The following is a 19,408-nucleotide window of genomic DNA, read 5'->3' as shown; positions in this document are numbered from 1 at the left end:
TGCCTTCTCTCTACTGCCTATTTACATTCTTCATTTCAATTATTTGACTTCATGGGATTTATTGAAGTGAATTCTTCTGCTGTCAATATTTTAATAGTCAGTTCTTGTGATTTGGTGCTGATGGACTCTTTCCCATGTGGTTGTACTTCATAATTTTCATTAATTTGTTGTTTTTGTTAATTTCATTTGATTGACTTTTCTTCTGTTTTCTGATGGATGTTTATCTGTATCAAAGGGTTGAATTTTATTTTAATCTTTACAATGTGGGGGTCAGTCCTGTCTACTGCCCTAAGGACTTTAACATTCAGAATTTCTTAATGATTTGTATCCATGCAGACGTGGTGTAGCTGTAATTTGCCTTTTGTGATGTTTGGATTTATTTATTTTTATTTGGTCTATGTCTTATGTAATATCCCACATATGATTCCTACAGACAGATGTTTCCAGGCTTCAATTTATGCAGTTCCATTTTAATGCATGTTGATTTTGATACAGGTTTGTGATTCCTGCAAATTCAGTAAAGTTTATGGTACATAATTCATGACTGTGTGGCTACATTTTGCTGGCTGCATACACAGTGCTGAGAATGTAGCTGACTTCACAACAGATATTGTCAATGTATAGTTTAATAATGTAATTTTTAGTGTAAGTCAATATGTTCACCTTTCATCTATTTTCTAAAAGCAATAAAGCCCCCATTGGATCTGTTATACCCCTAATACTCAATCCAGATATGCATACATGGAAAATAAAGAGACTTGAAATAATCCACTTTGTCAGTTTCTGATAATTGTTACCTAAACTGTACCATGTTCTGCAATACAGGACATTTCATAAGTAAGAAAATTAATTTATATAATTTTCCTTCTCATCCGAAACAGTAAGTCTCCCTGACCTGCATTTCTGGGTGACATTCCCAAAATCAACCCCTTTTTTCTAGACCTCTCTAGTAGTTTTCTTGCACCCCTCTTCCTTCCCCTTCAACCATTATACCTGCAGTAGGAACCACTGGCTCCAAAAACTTGCCAATTACAACCATCTTTTGTGTGTGTCTTCTGCCGTCACTTGGTGAGTAGATTTCTTTATCTATCCAATTGAATAATTTTGTCAATAACTTTTCACTGGTGTGATGTTACATGGTAATGCTGTTTCAGGTCAGGAACATGACAGCCCTGTGTGTTTTTATTAGCAAAGACAAGATCCAGTTATTAGCCAGCAGTGGGGTATATAAAATCACCTGTTCTGATTGTGACAAATTTTACATTGGTCAGTCAGGGAGAGATATATCAACTAGGCTGGCTGAACATTAATGCAGCTGGAGGTTGCAGAATTCAGACTCTGCATTCGCTGAGCATGTACTGAATGAGGCTCACAACTACCAGCCAGTGTCCCGTGTACTTGACTTAGCAAACAAAGGCCATAAACTCAACCTGCTGGAAGCCCTGGAAATTAACAAACATCTTGCTTATAGTCCAGATCTCATCCTAAATGACCAGACACAGATCAACACTTCCCCTCTCCTAAACTTCATATAATCATCTCTGTTGTTCATTACTTCCTACACTCTCTCTTCCTTCATATTCACATTTTCCTGTATTCATTAAGTTGTTTTATTTTGTTGAAGTTGTCTTTGTATTTCATATAGACTATAGTTTCAATAGTTAAGGCTTTCTTTTAATTGGTGCTTGTATTACTGTCCATGTTTAACACCCCTTGTAGTTGTCATACCAAATACTGTTCATATTTTACTTTGTTCATTTATTTCATGAAAACTGTGACACATGCACTGCTTTGATTATAATGATAATGTTAAAATGCAGTATCACCACACTCTCAAACTATAGGTTCTCTCAAACACCTCCATTTTCATGCATTTATTTATTTCTCTTTATCTTATTGATATTGCTTAAGTTCCTCATGTATTCTGTAGTTACATTTATAATTGTCTCTTCTATTAATTGGGTTTGTGCATCACTCTCTCTGTTTCATACGTCCTGATGTAGCCTTGTCTAATACTAATTTTATTTTATTAGTTTTGTTTATTAATAGAAACTGTTATGTAGGCATGCTATTCCTATTTTGTGCTAAAGGTTTTCTTGTCTACTCCACTGTTATTTATGTACTGTTCAATTTTTACATTTTTCATTGGAAAGATGTTACTTACTGTATGTTTCTACTTCAGTCTAGATGTGTTACTTCTCTTCCAATTTTGTTTGCAAACCTTTTAACTTCTTTGGTGATAATACTCAGTAAATGTCTGAAGATGGCCTTGTAAGCCGAAAACCGGTTAACAATAAAAGTAATATTGTAGAACAAAAGCAAACTGGTGCTTTTCATTTATTAATTTAATTTTTATTATTTAGTTCTACCATAACTGAGGCACTGAAATCATACTTTCTTTCTCTGAAAAGAAGTCTTTAAAAACCCATAGTAAGCTCTTTTGAAGGTTGTTTTCCAAAAGTGGTTGTGCTGCTGAACATCATTGTGTATCAACATGCATTTTTGAGAATTTCTGGAAACTAGCATCGTCCTTTGCATAATCAATGAGTAATTTAAGCAAATTGCAGTCTGTGATTTAGTTACTGTAGCAGATTTTTCTATCTAACATATTGTGTCATATGTAATTTTCCCTGAAAGAGGGGTGTCCCAATACATTATCTGCATTTATTGTAAATTAACTCTGTATTTGAGTTTGTTACAGCTTAATTAAAATTAAGAGATTTTAGGAAACTAGTCATTTTTACCACAGGTTTTGTGTTGCTTTAATAGAAATCTCGCTTCGTGTATTTGCTTCAATTCTTATAGGGCATTAACACATTTTTAGCTCAACAGATTAAATGATAATAAGTGGCTTTATTTAATGTTATTTGTTTACAACCTTGTAGTACACTGCACCATCCAGAATGCAGCCCACTGTGAATGCTATTCTTGAACACAGTATGAGCTGGTTGACATTCGTAAGCAGCTGGAAACCGCCATAACTACAGTCAAACAATTGGCAGCTGCTGCCAATCAGTGTGTAGGAAGAGCTCCCAAGAGCCATTTACCTGTGATACCTGTACCAGAGGTACATCAAGTACTGTTCTCTCCTGTGGATCCTGTCTCCTCTGCAGAAAGTACAGGATCTGTCATTACTTGTTCACTTGGCAGCAAATGATGTGTCAGTGGTAAATCAAGGCATCTTGTACAGAGGAGATGGGGACCAAGAAGGACCCAGGGTGTTGTGCCCAGTCTCATTAGCCAACAAGTTTGATGTGCTGTCTTTCACTGAAACTCAAACTGAGCCAGTGGGGCTCACCTCTTATGTATTCGGGAAACCTTTTTTGACCAGTCTCAGGAGGAAGCAAAAGCAAAAGGGTAAGGAGTCTATTAATTGTCGGCAGTTCAGACTTACAACGAATGATGGAACCCCTTAGGAAAACGACAGCCAGGGCCAGGAAAGGACACCAAGTGTAGTCCTTGTGTATGCCTGGGGGACTCATTTGACATGTCGATGAGGCTATACCAGCAGCCATTGAGGAAAGAGGGTGCTAGCAACTGCAGATTGTGGTGCACATTGGAAAAAATGATGTCTATTATCTATGCTCCAAGATCATTCTTGGGTCATTCCAGGGTCTGGCAGAGAAGGTCGAGAAGATCAGCCTTGCACAAGAAGTTTCAATGAGGCTCACAGTTTGCAGCACTCTCTCCAAAACTGATTGTGGCCCTTTGGTTCTGAGTTGAGTGAGTGAAAGGGCTGAACCAGAGGCTTTGAAGGTTGTGTGGCAAGCTATGCTGTGACTTCCTGGAATTGCACAATAGGGTTGAGAACTCTATAGTCCCCCTAAACCCAGAAGTATCAGTGTAAGATTGAGAGAAATGCCTCCAACACAGGAGAGTATTAAAATCCTAATGGTAAACTACTGAAGCATTCATAACAAAATGCAGTTTAAAGTGCTTATGAAAACCAGTGAAGCTCATTTAATATTAGGTACAGAAAACTGACCGAAACCTGAAATTGGTAGCAGTGAGATTTTCAGGGAAAATTTAAGTGTATATCAAAAGGATAGGCAAATGGGAAACTGGGATGGTGTAGTTGCTGCAGTAATTGAGGAACTCAGATTTACTGAGGTAGAAATTAAAGTTGCTTGTGAGATTATTTGAGCATGACTCAGTATCAGGGGTGGGCATAAAATGATAACTGGAACCTTCTATCACCCACCACTCATCTCCTGATGTAATCAAAAACTTTAGAGGGAATATCAGTTCACTTGTGCATAAGTTCCTCAATCATACTGCAATCATTGGTGGAGACTTTAATCCTCCAACAATTAACTGGGAAAATCACAGTTTTGTTAGTAGTGGGTATAATAAGACATCCTGTGAAACTTTACTAAATACCTTCTCTGAAAACTACCTAGAACAGATAGTTAGGAACCCCACCCATGATGGAAATATATTGAAACTAAAGGTAACAAATAGACTTGACATCTTTGAGGATGTCTACATCAAAACTGGTAACAATGACCATGATGTGGTTGTGGCAACAATTTTTACTAAAGTACAAAGGACAAATAAAACAAGAAGAAAGATACATATGTTCAGTAAAATAGATAAAAAATCAGTATTGCCACATCTCAGTGAGGAACTTGAAACCTTCAGCACAGGACAGTAGCATGTACAGGAACTGTGTCTTGCGTTTAAAAGAATAGTTGACCATGCAGTGGTTGTATATGTCTCGCTAGAACAGTTCATAATGGGAGGGAATCTCCGTGGTATACAGGCATTGTACAGAAACTTGTAAAGAAACAGAGATTACTGCATAATTGGTGTAAAACAAAGCACAGGACTATAAATACAGAGATGCTGAATGAAACACATTTGGCTGTCAAGAGGGCAATGTGTGATGCCTTCAATGACTACTGTAGCAGAATATTGTCATGTGATCTTACACAGAACCAAAAGAAATTCTGTTCATCTGTAAAGGCTGTTCATGGCACCAAAGTTAGCAATCAGTCTTTGGTGAATGAGAGTGGAACTGAAATTGAGGGTAGGAAAGCAAAAGCTAAAAAGCTTAAGTTCATTTTCAAATGTTACTTTACAAAAGAAAACCCAGGAGAATTGCCCCACTTTATTAAATCCTCATACCACTGAAAAGATGGATGGAATAAGTATTAGTGTCAATGATGTTGAGAAACAGCTGATTGTTAAAATTGAACAGAGCTCCAGAGCCTGATGGAATCCCTGCCATATTCTATGCTGAATTTGCGGCTGAGTTAGCTCCTCTTCTAACTATAATCTGTTGAAGATCCCTCAAACAAAAAACTGTGCCCAGTTCTTGGAAAAAGGCACAGATCATATGCGGCTACAAGAAGGCTCATAAAAGTGATGTACAATACTACTGCCCAGTATGACATTTTATTGTAGAATATTAGAACATATTCTGAGCTCAAGCATAATGAGGTATCTTGAACAGGATGACCTCTTCAATATCAAACAGCATGGTTTTTAAAAACATCAGTCATGTGAAACCCAACTTGCAATTTATTCACATGACATACTGAAAGCTCTGGATCAAGGCAATCAGGCAGGTTCTGTTTTTCTCAATTTCCCAAATCATTTGACTCAGTACCACACCTACACTTATTGTCAAAGGTATGATCATGTGGAGTATCAAGTGAAAGTTGAGACTGGATTGAGGACTTTTTGTTAGGGAGGACGCAGCATGTTATCTAGGATGGAAATCATCATCAGATGTAGAAGTAACTATGTGTGTGCCCCAGGATAGTGTATTGAGACCCTTGTCATTCATGTTGTACATTAGTGGTCGCGCAGTCAATATTAATAGTAAAATCAGACTTTTTGCAGATGATGCAGTTATCTGTAATGAAGTACTACCTGAAAAAAAGCTGCATAAATATTCAGTTAGATCTTGATAAGATTTCAAAGTGTTGCAGAGATTGGCAATTTTCTTTAAATGTTCAGAAATGTAAAACTTTGCACTTCACAAAATGAGAAAAACGTGGTATCCCATGACTATAATACCAATGAATCCCTGTTGGAATTGGCCATCTCATACAAATACCTGGGTGTAACACTTTGTAGGGACATGAAATGGAATGATCACATAGGTTCAGTTGTGGTTAAAGAGGCTAATAGACTTAAGTTTATTGGTAGAATACTCGGGAAGTGCAATGAATCTACAAAGGAGATTGCTTGCAAATCAATTGTCTGATTCGTTCTACAATATTGCTCAAGTGTGTGGGACCTGTGCCAGATAGGACTTACAGGGTATATTGAATGTATATTGAAGGGCAGCACAAATGGTCACAGGTATGTTTAATCTGTAGGAGAGTGTTATAGAGATTCTGAAGGACCTGAGGTGGGAGACTCTTGAAGATAGACATAAATTATCCCGAGAAAGTCTATTAACAAAGTTTCAAGAACTTGCTTTAAATGATTTCTCTAGGAATATACTACAACCTCTTATGTGTCACTCACATAGGGATCACGAGGATAAAATTAAAATATATACTGCACACACAGAGGCATTCAAACAATCATTCTTCCTGCACACCATATGTGACTGGAACATGAAGAGACCCTAATAACTGGTACAATGAAATGTACCCTCCACATTCATCTCATCGTGGTTTGCAGGATACAGATGTAGATGTATACATAGATTCATTAATATACATGATAAAGTGGAGCTGTGAATGCTAGAGTAGTATATTATGCTCAACATCATTTTGTGTTTCAGGAAAGTGTCCTAGTCTTGCATCAGAATCAATTTATGCTGAATGTTTCTATGGTGAATCAAGGTTCACTTGCGACTGGGCAGTTCTTCCTGGAACAAGAGCAGTTGTGGATTGCAGGTTTTATTATACATCAGCAAATAGACTAAAACAGAATCTGACATGTGGACATGATGGTCGGTGGAATAGTGAAGTGAAGAAATGCAATCCAGGTAAAACTACATCAGAGGCTTTGTAGCACATTTCAGTCTGAAATAAGCTAATAGTATAAATATGACAAGGAATTTCCTGGTAGATGATTATAAACAAGACTGACAACTTGGTAGCTATTAGATGAATCATCCTCTGAGATAAACTATACAAATGAAGGCATATCAAATGTTGTTGTTGTGGTCTTCAGTCCTGAGACTGGTTTGATGCAGCTCTCCATGCTACTCTATCCTGTGCAAGCTTTTTCATCTCCCAGTACCTACTGCAACCTACATCCTTCTGAATCTGCTTAGTGTATTCATCTCTTGGTCTCCCTCTACGATTTTTACCCTCCACGCTGCCCTCCAATACTAAATTGGTGATCCCTTGATGCCTCAGAACATGTCCTACCAACCGATCCCTTCTTCTGGTCAAGTTGTGCCACAAACTTCTCTTCTCCCCAATCCTATTCAATACTTCCTCATTAGTTATATGATCTACCCATCTAATCTTCAGCATTCTTCTGTAGCACCACATTTCGAAAGCTTCTATTCTCTTCTTGTCCAAACTATTTATCGTCCATGTTTCACTTCCATACATGGCTACACTCCATACGAATACTTTCAGAAATGACTTCCTGACACTTAAATCAATACTGGATGTTAACAAATTTCTCTTCTTCAGAAACGCTTTCCTTGCCATTGCCAGCCTACATTTTATATCCTCTCTACTTCGACCATTATCAGTTATTTTGCTCCCCAAATAGCAAAACTCCTTTACTACTTTAAGTGCCTCATTTCCTAATCTAATTCCCTCAGCATCACCCGACTTAATTAGGCTACATTCCATTATCCTTGTTTTGCTTTTGTTGATGTTCATCTTATATCCTCCTTTCAAGACACTGTCCATTCCATTCAACTGCTCTTCCAAGTCCTTTGCTGTCTCGGACAGAATTACAATGTCATCGGCGAACCTCAAAGTTTTTATTTCTTCTCCATGAATTTTAATACCTACTCCGAATTTTTCTTTTGTTTCCTTTACTGCTTGCTCAATATACAGATTGAACAACATCGGGGAGAGGCTACAACCCTGTCTTACTCCCTTCCCAACCACTGCTTCCCTTTCATGTCCCTCGACTCTTATAACTGCCATCTGGTTTCTGTACAAATTGTAAATAGCCTTTCGCTCCCTGTATTTTACCCCTGCCACCTTTAGAATTTGAAAGAGAGTATTCCAGTCAACATTGTCAAAAGCTTTCTCTAAGTCTACAAATGCTAGAAACGTAGGTTTGCCTTTCCTTAATCTTTCTTCTAAGATAAGTCGTAAGGTCAGTATTGCCTCACGTGTTCCAGTGTTTCTACGGAATCCAAACTGATCTTCCCCGAGGTTGGCTTCTACTAGTTTTTCCATTCGTCTGTAAAGAATTCGTGTTAGTATTTTGCAGCTGTGACTTATTAAGCTGATAGTTCGGTAATTTTCACATCTGTCAACACCTGCTTTCTTTGGGATTGGAATTATTATATTCTTCTTGAAGTCTGAGGGTATTTCGCCTGTCTCATACATCTTCCTCACCAGATGGTAGAGTTTTGTCGGGACTGGCTCTCCCACGGCCGTCAGTAGTTCCAATGGAATATTGTCTACTCCGGGGGCTTTGTTTCGACTCAGGTCTTTCAGTGCTCTGTCAAACTCTTCACGCAGTATCATATCTCCCATTTCATCTTCATCTACATCCTCTTCCATTTCCATAATATTGTCCTCAAGTACATCGCCCTTGTATAGACCCTCTATATACTCCTTCCACCTTTCTGCTTTCCCTTCTTTGCTTAGAACTGGGTTTCCATCTGAGCTCTTGATATTCATACAAGTCGTTCTCTTATCTCCAAAGGTCTCTTTAATTTTCCTGTAGGCGGTATCTATCTTACCCCTAGTGAGATAGGCCTCTACATCCTTACATTTGTCCTCTAGCCATCCCTGCTTAGCCATTTTGCACTTCCTGTCGATCTCATTTTTGAGACGTTTGTATTCCTTTTTGCCTGTTTCACTTACTGCATTTTTATATTTTCTCCTTTCATCAATTAAATTCAATATTTCTTCTGTTACCCAAGGATTTCTACTAGCCCTCGTCTTTTTACCTACTTGATCCTCTGCTGCCTTCACTACTTCATCCCTCAAAGCTACCCATTCTTCTTCTACTGTATTTATTTCCCCCATTCCTGTCAATTGCTCCCTTATGCTCTCCCTGAATCTCTGTACCACCTCTGGTTCTTTCAGTTTATCTAGGTCCCATCTCCTTAAATTCCCACCTTTTTGCAGTTTCTTCAGTTTTAATCTACAGGTCATAACCAATAGATTGTGGTCAGAGTCCACATCTGCCCCTGGAAATGTCTTACAATTTAAAACCTGGTTCCTAAATCTCTGTCTTACCATTATATAATCTATCTGATACCTTTTAGTATCTCCAGGGTTCTTCCATGTATACAACCTTCTTTCATGATTCTTAAACCAAGTGTTAGTTATGATTATGTTGTGCTCTGTGCAAAATTCTACCAGGCGGCTTCCTCTTTCATTTCTGTCCCCCAATCCATATTCACCTACTATGTTTCCTTCTCTCCCTTTTCCTACACTCGAATTCCAGTCACCCATGACTATTAAATTTTCGTCTCCCTTCACAATCTGAATAATTTCTTTTATTTCATCATACATTTCTTCAATGTCTTCGTCATCTGCAGAGGTAGTTGGCATATAAACTTGTACTACTGTAGTAGGTGTGGGCTTCGTATCTATCTTGGCCACAATAATGCGTTCACTATGCTGTTTGTAGTAGCTTACCCGCATTCCTATTTTCCTATTCATTATTAAACCTACTCCTGCATTACCCCAATTTGATTTTGTGTTTATAACCCTGTAGTCACCTGACCAGAAGTCTTGTTCCTCCTGCCACCGAACTTCACTAATTCCCACAATATCTAACTTCAACCTATCCATTTCCCTTTTTAAATTTTCTAACCTACCTGCCCGATTAAGGGATCTGACATTCCACGCTCCGATCCGTAGAACGCCAGTTTTCTTTCTCCTGATAACGACATCCTCTTGAGTAGTCCCCGCCCGGAGATCCGAATGGGGGACTATTTTACCTCCGGAATATTTTACCCAAGAGGACGCCATCATCATGTAATCATACAGTAAAGCTGCATGCCCTCGGGAAAAATTACGGCTGTAGTTTCCCCTTGCTTTCAGCCGTTCGCAGTACCGGCACGGCAAGGCCGTTTCGGTTATTGTTACAAGGCCAGATCAGTCAATCATCCAGACTGTTGCCCTTGCAACTACTGAAAAGGCTGCTGCCCCTCTTCAGGAACCACACGTTTGTCTGGCCTCTCAACAGATACCCCTCCGTTGTGGTTGCACCTACGGTACGGCAATCTGTGTCGCTGAGGCACGCAAGCCTCCCCACCAATGGCAAGGTCCATGGTTCATGGGGGGGGATATCAAATATAAACTGAATTAACTCTGGTGGCAGTGGTGGTGGACAGGAGTAAGGGTGGAGAGAGAGAGAGAGAGAGAGAGAGAGAGAGAGAGAGAGAGAGAGAGAGAGAGTGAGGAGGTGGGGGGGGGGGGGTAAGAGAGAGAGAGAGAGACCTGTGTGCTGGTATTGTGCACACTGATTTGGGACTGAAGTGCCACAGCTCAGCTAGGATGAGGGATGGCATTTGGTGAGTGAGAGAGAGCAAAAATTCGGGGAGTAGGAGGCAGAGTTGGGGAAGTGTGGCTGACAGCTGAGATGGAGGTAGCAGGTGGATGGAAATGATACATGGGCACTGGCAGAGGTGAGGTCATACAGTGGAGGGAAGATGTGACTGAAAATGATGACATGGAGGAGGGGAATGGGAGGGGCTGTCAGAACAGAGTCTGGAAGGCTGTGGGGAAGAGGTTTTTGGTGAAAGCTGAGTGAAGTGAGGGTTTTGATCAGGGTGGATGTGAGTTTGAGGCAGGGGGCTAGTGGAAATTTACAACAGAAGAGTTAAAGCAATGAAGGATGTGTTGCAGGGACAACACCTGTCTGTGGGGTTCAGAGAAACTGCTGTCAGAAGGAAGCACCTGTACACCATCGCTCACAAAGCAGCCTCTGAATTCCTGCATGCCATACTTGAGCAGTGTGTTCAGCCGCCTGGTAGCCGGATTTGCTCTTGGTTACAATTTGGCAGTGGCCGTTCATTCAGGTGGACAATTGGTCTGTGGTTGTGCCCACATAATATGCTGTGCAGAAACTGCAGCAGAGCAAATATGTGACTTGGCTTCATTCACAGGTGGCCACCCCTCAGATGGGATAGGAGAAAGCTGGCCTGAAATAGAATGTGCTGGGTGGCTAAATCTTGCGCTGGTGTCTTTCACATAAATATCAGCCATCTGACAAGAGGTTGTGAATGGGTATGGCATAAGGGTGGACCAGAATATTGTGTAGGTTGGCTGGGTAGTGGTATACCACTTAGGTGGGGTGGGAAGGGTTGTTCGTAGAATGACTGTCATTCCTCTCTCATTCCCTGGTAAAATGATAAGTACTCAAAGCAGATACGGTTAAGTTGTTCCAAACAGGAATGATAGTGGGTGGGTGTTGTGTGGAGAAGGGAGGGGGGAATGCTACCATGCAGTCAGTTCTCGGGGTTATTCGAGGTTTGCTACGTCTGAGGATGGGGGTTGCAAAATCTGTAATAAATTCGCAGACAATGTTCAGGGATGGGATCTCTTAGGTTTCTTGGAACAATTAATTGTAGTGTATAATATGGAAACAATAACTCTGCAGAACATGTGGAAGCACACCACCAAGTTAAAGTATAGTGCTTGCTTGTAATGGCTTTGGTGAGACCTTCAGCATATTGGACAAGGGAATTCTTGACACAGTAGATAAGCCACTGGCAGGTGGCCAGATGGTACGGGGGGAATGACATTTTGATGTGGAAACAATGACAGCTACCAAAATGGAGCTAATCTTAAACAGTTAATGGGGCTCTGTGTAGATACATATGGAGCCATCTGTTATGTGGAGGTCAACATCCAGGAAAGAGGCACATTGGGTTGCGGAGGACTGGATGAAACAAATGGGAGAGGTAGTGTCAAGGCTGAGGAGGAATGAGGGTAATGTGTCATACCTTTGAAAGCATAAAAGCTACTGTGTCATGCACCAGCGCTGCACAGTAGTTTATGTCAGCATCACCACTGACTGTCTGTGCCCCCCCCCCCCCCCCTCCACCCTTTTCTCCTCAAACGAATAGCTACCATCAATCTGTGGTAGAGAGCAGAGTCAATGGACAAGTGCCCACTAGTGGAACATGATGCTGAATGCAACTTACTCAATTTCAGTTGGTGCTTCATAGCCCATGCTCTCTGAATCCTCCTTCCCCTTCTCCCCCACCCCCAACCCCAGTACCAGCTTTTCTGAACTATGTACGTGGGAGTTGTCACTGCTGCACTTCCTACATTCCTGTAATCTCCTAGCTTGAATCTCTGGTACCCTCCTGCTCGCACCCACTCCCACCCTGCAGCAGGACCCACACTTCACTCAGCTTGTTCTCTCCTGTGTGCTGTCTTCCTCTGGGTCACCAGCCACAATTTCCCAATACTATCCCCTCCCTTCTTGTCTCCTTTCTCTCCTCTCCCACTCCATCCAACACAACCCCTCACTACAGTTGAGCTGCAGAACTGAGTACAGGCATTGTGTATTCAGCCGGCACGGTCTCTCTCTCTCTCTCTCTCTCTCTCTCTCTCTCTCTCTCTCTCTCTCTCTGTCTGTGTGTGTGTGTGTGTGTGTGTGTGTGTGTGTGTGTGTGTGTGTGTGTCTGTGTGTGGGTAGGTGGGTGGGTGTGGGTGTGGGTGTGGGGGTGAGGGTGGGGGTGGGTGGGTGCACACACACACAGTCTTGTTACATGCCATTGACATCTCAGCTCCTTTGCTGTTTGGATATTTGTTACTTTTGCTCGTAAATTATTGTAAAGCTAGTAATTTTTATGATGGTGAAACTAGAAGTGTTTCTGTAGGGCAGGTTACTGTGTAACTACAAATGTGGTGTGGAAATGTGACACTGCCTGAATTCAATAATTTTGAAATAACAAGCATCTGTCAACAGACTGATAAGACACAGAAGAGTTGCTTATTTCTAGAAATAAGGACTGTGAATCACTATTTACTGTCAAGTATATCCAGTTTTGACTATCTAACTGGTTTTGGAACTGCAGCATGTATATTTCAAAATATTCACACATTACACAATGGTCTTTCTTTGTGTACCTAAATCCAAAATTCCTTAAGGCTTGTGGCAGTAATGTGGGAAAGCTTGTTAATGGACTATGTATTTTTCCACTTTATGTTTAATTTTTCAGATCCTCTTCAATCAAAAAGAGTAGTTTTCTCTGTAACCTTAGTGTCTCTGGGGAAAATCTCTTTAGTTAGATCCAATTTTTTTTTATCAACATTCTTATTTATTATGTGCTGAAGTCTTGTACATTTTTATTCTGCTGTTGAGTGACATGAATAAAACATAGAGTACTTTGCAGTCTCTATGATTCAGAATTAGTGCCTGCTATTTGAAAAACAAATAATTAGAAGCTGAGACTAGGTAGATTTACCCTGTCCACTTGAAAAATGCAAGTAGATTTTACAGGGGTTCATACAACCTAAGGGCAAGATAAATCTTGTTTTTCACAGTTTGGCATCTTTTGCCTGTTCAAGACAAATCACAGCTATTTTGTGTTTGCCCTCACCCCTGCCCTCTTCACCCATTGTACTCATAACAACAATAGTTTCATGTTGAGGATGATGATTGATGAAATGCAGATCATGCTAGTTTTAAGAGCCAGTTATTGAAATGTCTTCCAGTGAAAGTGAAGATGCCAACAAGGACACAGTTAACAAAGCACAGTTTGACAATTTGATATCAGAGCACATGATTGTATTACAAAAATCTATAATACCAAACGTAGTGTCAGAAAAGAAGAATCCTTAAAATACAGGGTTATTACAAATGATTGAAGCGATTTCACAGCTCTACAATAACTTTATTATTTGAGATATTTTCACAATGCTTTGCACACACATACAAAAACTCAAAAAGTTTTTTTAAGCATTCACAAATGTTCGATATGTGCCCCTTTAGTGCTTTGGCAGACATCAAGCCGATAATCAAGTTCCTCCCACACTCGGCGCAGCATGTCCCCATCAATGAGTTCGAAAGCATTGTCGATGCGAGCTCACAGTTCTGGCACGTTTCTTGGTAGAGGAGGTTCAAACACTGAATCTTTCACATAACCCCACAGAAAGAAATCGCATGGGGTTAAGTCGGGAGAGCGTGGAGGCCGTGACACGAATTGCTGATCATGATCTCCACCACGACCGATCCATCCGTTTTCCAATCTCCTGTTTAAGAAATGCCAAACATCATGATGGAAGTGTGGTGGAGCACCATCCTGTGGTACGTTTAGCTCCCTGCTTGCTTTATTCGTCGACTTCCGTGGGCTACGCGTGAAACTTGCCCGCAGGCGTTCAACCGTTTCTTCGCTCACTGCAGGCCGACCCATTGATTTCCCCTTACCGAGGCATCCAGAAGCTTCAAACTGCGCATACCATCGCCGAATGGAGTTAGCAGTTGGTGGATCTTTGTTGATCTTCGTCCTGAAGTGTTGTTACACTGTTATGACTGACTGATGTGAGTGCATTTCAAGCACGACATACGCTTTCTCGGCTCCTGTCGCCATTTTGCCTCACTGCGCTCTTGAGCGCTCTGGCGGCAGAAACATGAAGTGCGGCTTCAGCCGAACAAAACTTTATGAGTTTTCCTACGTATCTGTAGTGTGTCGTGACCATATGTCAATGAATGGAGCTACAGTGAATTTATGAAATCGCTTCAATCATTTGTAATAGCCCTGTACTATTGTACAGGAATACTCCCATTGAACTAGCAAACAGTACAGTGTTGCACAGCTTAGTAAACTGTTCACTAATATGAAGAGTCAAATAAAAAAGAAAACTGATCTGAGAAAAACAGGAAATAGACCAATTAAACTTGAAGATTGGGAAAAGCATTTCTTAGTATTGCTCTCCCAGGAAAATAATCCTAATTTTAGAGCTATTTCAGGTAGCATCAAGCATGTATCAAATGTTGCTAAAAACTGTGATGCAAATGAAGCTCAGAGAGAAATGTCATACTCAGATGCATGCCCAGCCTGTGCTCCTGTGGCAAGAAACTGAAACCTTAACATATGTTTGACTTGGGGTTGAAAACCATTTTAGCACATTAAATTGAAGAAACAAAAGACTGTCATTATCATGAGTTCAGAGACTTCTATTGTTCAAATAATTGGATTGCAGAACCATCAAATAGAAAACCAAAACAAAAAGCTAGAGAAAATTATAGAGGATAAATCTACTCAAATGGATTATTAGTATAAAACACAAATATTGTATTACTGAACATCTTGCATCATTACATCTGTAGTGTTGGCAGAAGAGCCAACACCGTGTTGCTAGAGGAGGCCGAAATGCACACGTTTTAACTCACGCAGGCTGGCGTGAGGTCTGGAAAATGACAAGGAAATTAGAACTTAGAAAAACGGACGCAGATGGTGTAATACTTAACTTTAATACATAATTGGTGAACATCGCTCTTGATGATACATGAATTTCAAGATCAATAGCAAATGATAATGGCGCCTTGCTAGGTCGTAGCAAATGACGTAGCTGAAGGCTATGCTAACTATCGTCTCGGCAAATGAGAGCGTAATTTGTCAGTGAACCATCGCTAGCAAAGTTGGCTGTACAACTGGGGCAAGTGCTAGGACGTCTCTCTAGACCTGCCGTGTGGCGGCGCTCGGTCTGCAATCACTGACAGTGGCGACACGCGGGTCCGACGTATACTAATGGACCGCGACCGATTTAAAGGCTATCACCTAGCAAGTGTGGCGGTGACACCACATTATCCTTTTGTCATTGTCTAAAAGAAATAAATAAAAATACAAATTGTACATTTTTCATGCTGTCCTGTAATTACATGACTTTCAGTTATAATTATGGTGCTTATTACATTTGAATAGTACATAACTAAACAAAGAAGAAACATCTAAATAAATCCAAGGATTTGCTGCTCTTCTGTTCACCATCTATGTCGCTTCCACTGCTTTCCAGCTGTCTGTCAGTAGGCTCGTCTTCAGTAGGGCTCTCACTTTTGTCATTGTCATCATCATAATTATCATCATCTTCTCCTTCTTTTCTTCTTCTGCATCTTTTATGCCCTCAAATGCTACTGAAAGTGACCTTTCAGGTGGTTAGAGATATTGTGTAGTACAGCGCACATTACTATTACTTTTGGGACGCTTTCTAAAGAAAGTCTTTCATAGTTACCGATGATCTGAAATATTGTTGCTTCAGTTGACCAAAGGCTCTCTTCACTATTGCTGTTTCTCTGGCATAGACCAAACTGAATCATCACTGGTCAGCATTTCTTGTTGGCTTAAGCAAAGTGTCTAACCATGGAGATATTCCACACTATGAATCATGAAGCAAGCAAGCATTCCAGTTGTAGCATGAAATTATATTCCTAATTGTGCTGTGTCTCCATATTCTAGCATAATCTATGGTGGCCTGCACATGTATAGAGTTGTAACCTTTGTAATTGATGTATTCATTGCCGTGTACTTCTGGTTTTGTAATTTCTATTTGACTGCAGTGTGAAGCACCTATAACAGTTGGGAATTGAAATATTTTTTTGCCATTCTAGCTTAGCCATATTAATTTCCTGCCTTTTAGATAGACATTGCACACAGTCATGGACTTTTTTAGACCATCTGATTAGTAATATCATTCACTGTTTTACATGCATTTTCTGGTCAGCTCCAAAATCCTTGGCCACATCAGTATGGACTCCATGATTGCCCACAAAATTAAGAAGCATCTCCACCCAGATTCAGTAAGTCAACACTCCTCTAAATGTTTCTTCACATACTCACATAAAGTCCACAGTTAAAAAGTCAAAATTTTTAGTTTCAAATTGTAACAGTTCTTTGCATCCAAATCTGATAATGTTTCACATATCACACTGCAGGAACATAACAGCAGGACAGACTGATGGACAGTGCTTAAAAGCTAGCATGCCCGACCATATCTTATGAATAACCTAGATGTATATCAGTGTGAAAACTAAATTCTATTCTTTATTCACAGCTGAAATCCAGCCCATCCAGAAAAAGCCAAGATACATCTTGGTAGATTAGCATCTACAACCTTCATCCATATACAATTTAGATACATCTCAATATCATGTGAGACTTAGCTACATCTCATTTTTATTCACATCACTCAGAGATTCATCTTTAATAAAATATATTTCTGAAATAGTTTATCAAAATTATTACAGTACTATATACGTATTATGTTCCACATCAAAACATATATCGTACTCTATTATCCCCTTGTTAAATTTGAATGAAATAATGTAATGAAATATTAAAAGTACACACCTTGGTTAATTATTAACTCTTGTAGATGGCAAAGAAAATACGTTTTTGTACACTTTGTGCCAAACAGATTTGAAAAACTGAAAGGCAAAGGTAAGAGTTTGTTACACTATTCTAAAAAGAGTCATGACTGAGATCAACATAACTTCCACAGTCAAAGCTTAGTGTACTGCTAGAAAATTCTGGTCCATCCCTCCCCTCAACTCGGCGTCCCAGCCCCTTCCCAGTCAAATTTTTCTGTAGATTAAAAGGTACAAACCAAGTGCTTGATGAAGTTCATGCCTAAACAGGGGAAAACAGAAGGAAATAAGAAATGCCTTATTTAAGAGTTCTTTAATGGAATGATATACTTGCTATCACTGTTTCATTGATTGGTAAATGGGTGAAACTCAATTAACCATCCTGACACTGAAACAGAATCAAAATCTGTTGCATACACACTTCTCGGATCACTTCCAGACATTGTTTCTATAAGAACAAGGTGGAAATAAGTGGAAGATACTTGTGAGGAGTCACCAGAAATAACCACCTGAAGAAGTCATGTTGTGCTATATACACATCATGATCTGGCAGCAAACCTGAGAATGTTCAAAATAGAAATGCTTGAAAACAAATAAGGAATCATAACATAGCAGAAATTGTTAGATTAAAACAGTGAAAAATAGCCTCTTTCTTAGTTTGTTTATTGATTATTTCTGCCAGAACAAATCATCCCAAGTGATTAAAAAGAATGCAAGTCCTCAGTGCTAGTGAGTAGTTCTTTCATACTGTTTGTGTAACACAGTTTCTCCAGAGGGAAGTGTTCTCAATTTATTTCCACACAAAAATTGAAGGGCAACTTATACAGCATTTGCAGTTGGTGGTATTGATTAACACTGATAAAGTCAATAAAAATTTTAAACAGTAGAAAAATATTTACAGTAACCATTCACATGATTAATGATAATTCTTTTCTTTCTGCCAGTCTAGTTACACACTTAACGTAATTCATTGAAGCAATTTGAAATGGAACAAACCCAAAGGAATTTTTTAGGTTTGGAGGTGGTGGAGGTGGGGGAATGAAGCATTGCTTTTTGTGCAAAGACAGAGAGTCTGTAGAACATTAACAATGGAGACCACATATGAGACTTTAGTTTGACCTCCTCCTGAACACCAAGATAACACTTGTGATCTGTAGGTCAGTGAGAAAGTAGAAGGTCAAAGTGATTCAGATATGCTGTCAGGTTTTGAACTAATTGATTTTGCTCTGCATGGTTGTGGTATAGAGATGCTTACAGAATCAAGACATAATGCTCATATGATAAATTATAAAAGATGCACACACCATGGACTCTCACTGGTGACTCCTGGAGCACTAACATTTATCTCTTTGGAAAAGTGATTCTGGGCCCTTAACATGGTGCTATGCCATAACAGCTACAAGTCTCCAGTATATATGGGAAACTGAGTAAGAATCCCCCCCCCCCCCCCATGATGATTAAGAAGCTGAGCTCAGGAGAGTGACAAGACCTTACTGTGATACACTGTACATCTGGGTACATTTACTTGTAAAACCATTACATTGTGATCATGTATTGTAATGTGGCGTTATTAACCACTACTTTGAGTCCTCTTAAGTACCTTTCGTCATGACATGACATGACAGATGCTGAGTCACAGATGGGTACAACAAAAAGACTATCGAACAAGTAAGCTTTTGGCCAAAAAGGCCTTCATCGGAGTTAGACAACATACAAACACACAAATTCATGCTAACGCAACTCACACACACATGACCACAGCCTCTGACTGCCGATGTCAGACTGTGAAGAGCAGTGAATGACAAGAGAAGCAATCTGGGTGATGGGGGCAGAGAGGAGGCTGGAGTGGTGGTGATGGTGGCAGTGGAGGCGGTGGGGGGAGGGGGGGGGGGGATAGCAGAGTAGGGATGGGGATGGTAAAGTACTGCTTGTGGGAGAGAGGGTAGGCCAGCTAGGTGCAGTCAGG

General features: G+C 40.0%; 1 protein-coding gene across 1 annotated transcript in view; it reads left to right on the top strand.

The window, feature by feature from the left end:
• The window catches only part of LOC124805138 (modular serine protease-like), a 224,167-nt gene that overhangs the window by 122,714 nt on the left and 82,045 nt on the right, over nucleotides 1–19,408 (top strand). The window contains exon 5 of the mRNA XM_047265601.1: nucleotides 6,743–6,949. Within this exon, the coding sequence (XP_047121557.1) occupies nucleotides 6,743–6,949 (207 nt within the window). The remainder of the gene's footprint in view (nucleotides 1–6,742; nucleotides 6,950–19,408) is intronic.

Source organism: Schistocerca piceifrons, chromosome 7, assembly GCF_021461385.2.
Source record: "Schistocerca piceifrons isolate TAMUIC-IGC-003096 chromosome 7, iqSchPice1.1, whole genome shotgun sequence".
In the NCBI taxonomy this organism is placed as follows: domain Eukaryota; kingdom Metazoa; phylum Arthropoda; class Insecta; order Orthoptera; family Acrididae; genus Schistocerca; species Schistocerca piceifrons.
Note: the sequence above shows the minus strand (reverse complement) of the source record. Positions and strands in the feature narration are given on the sequence as shown.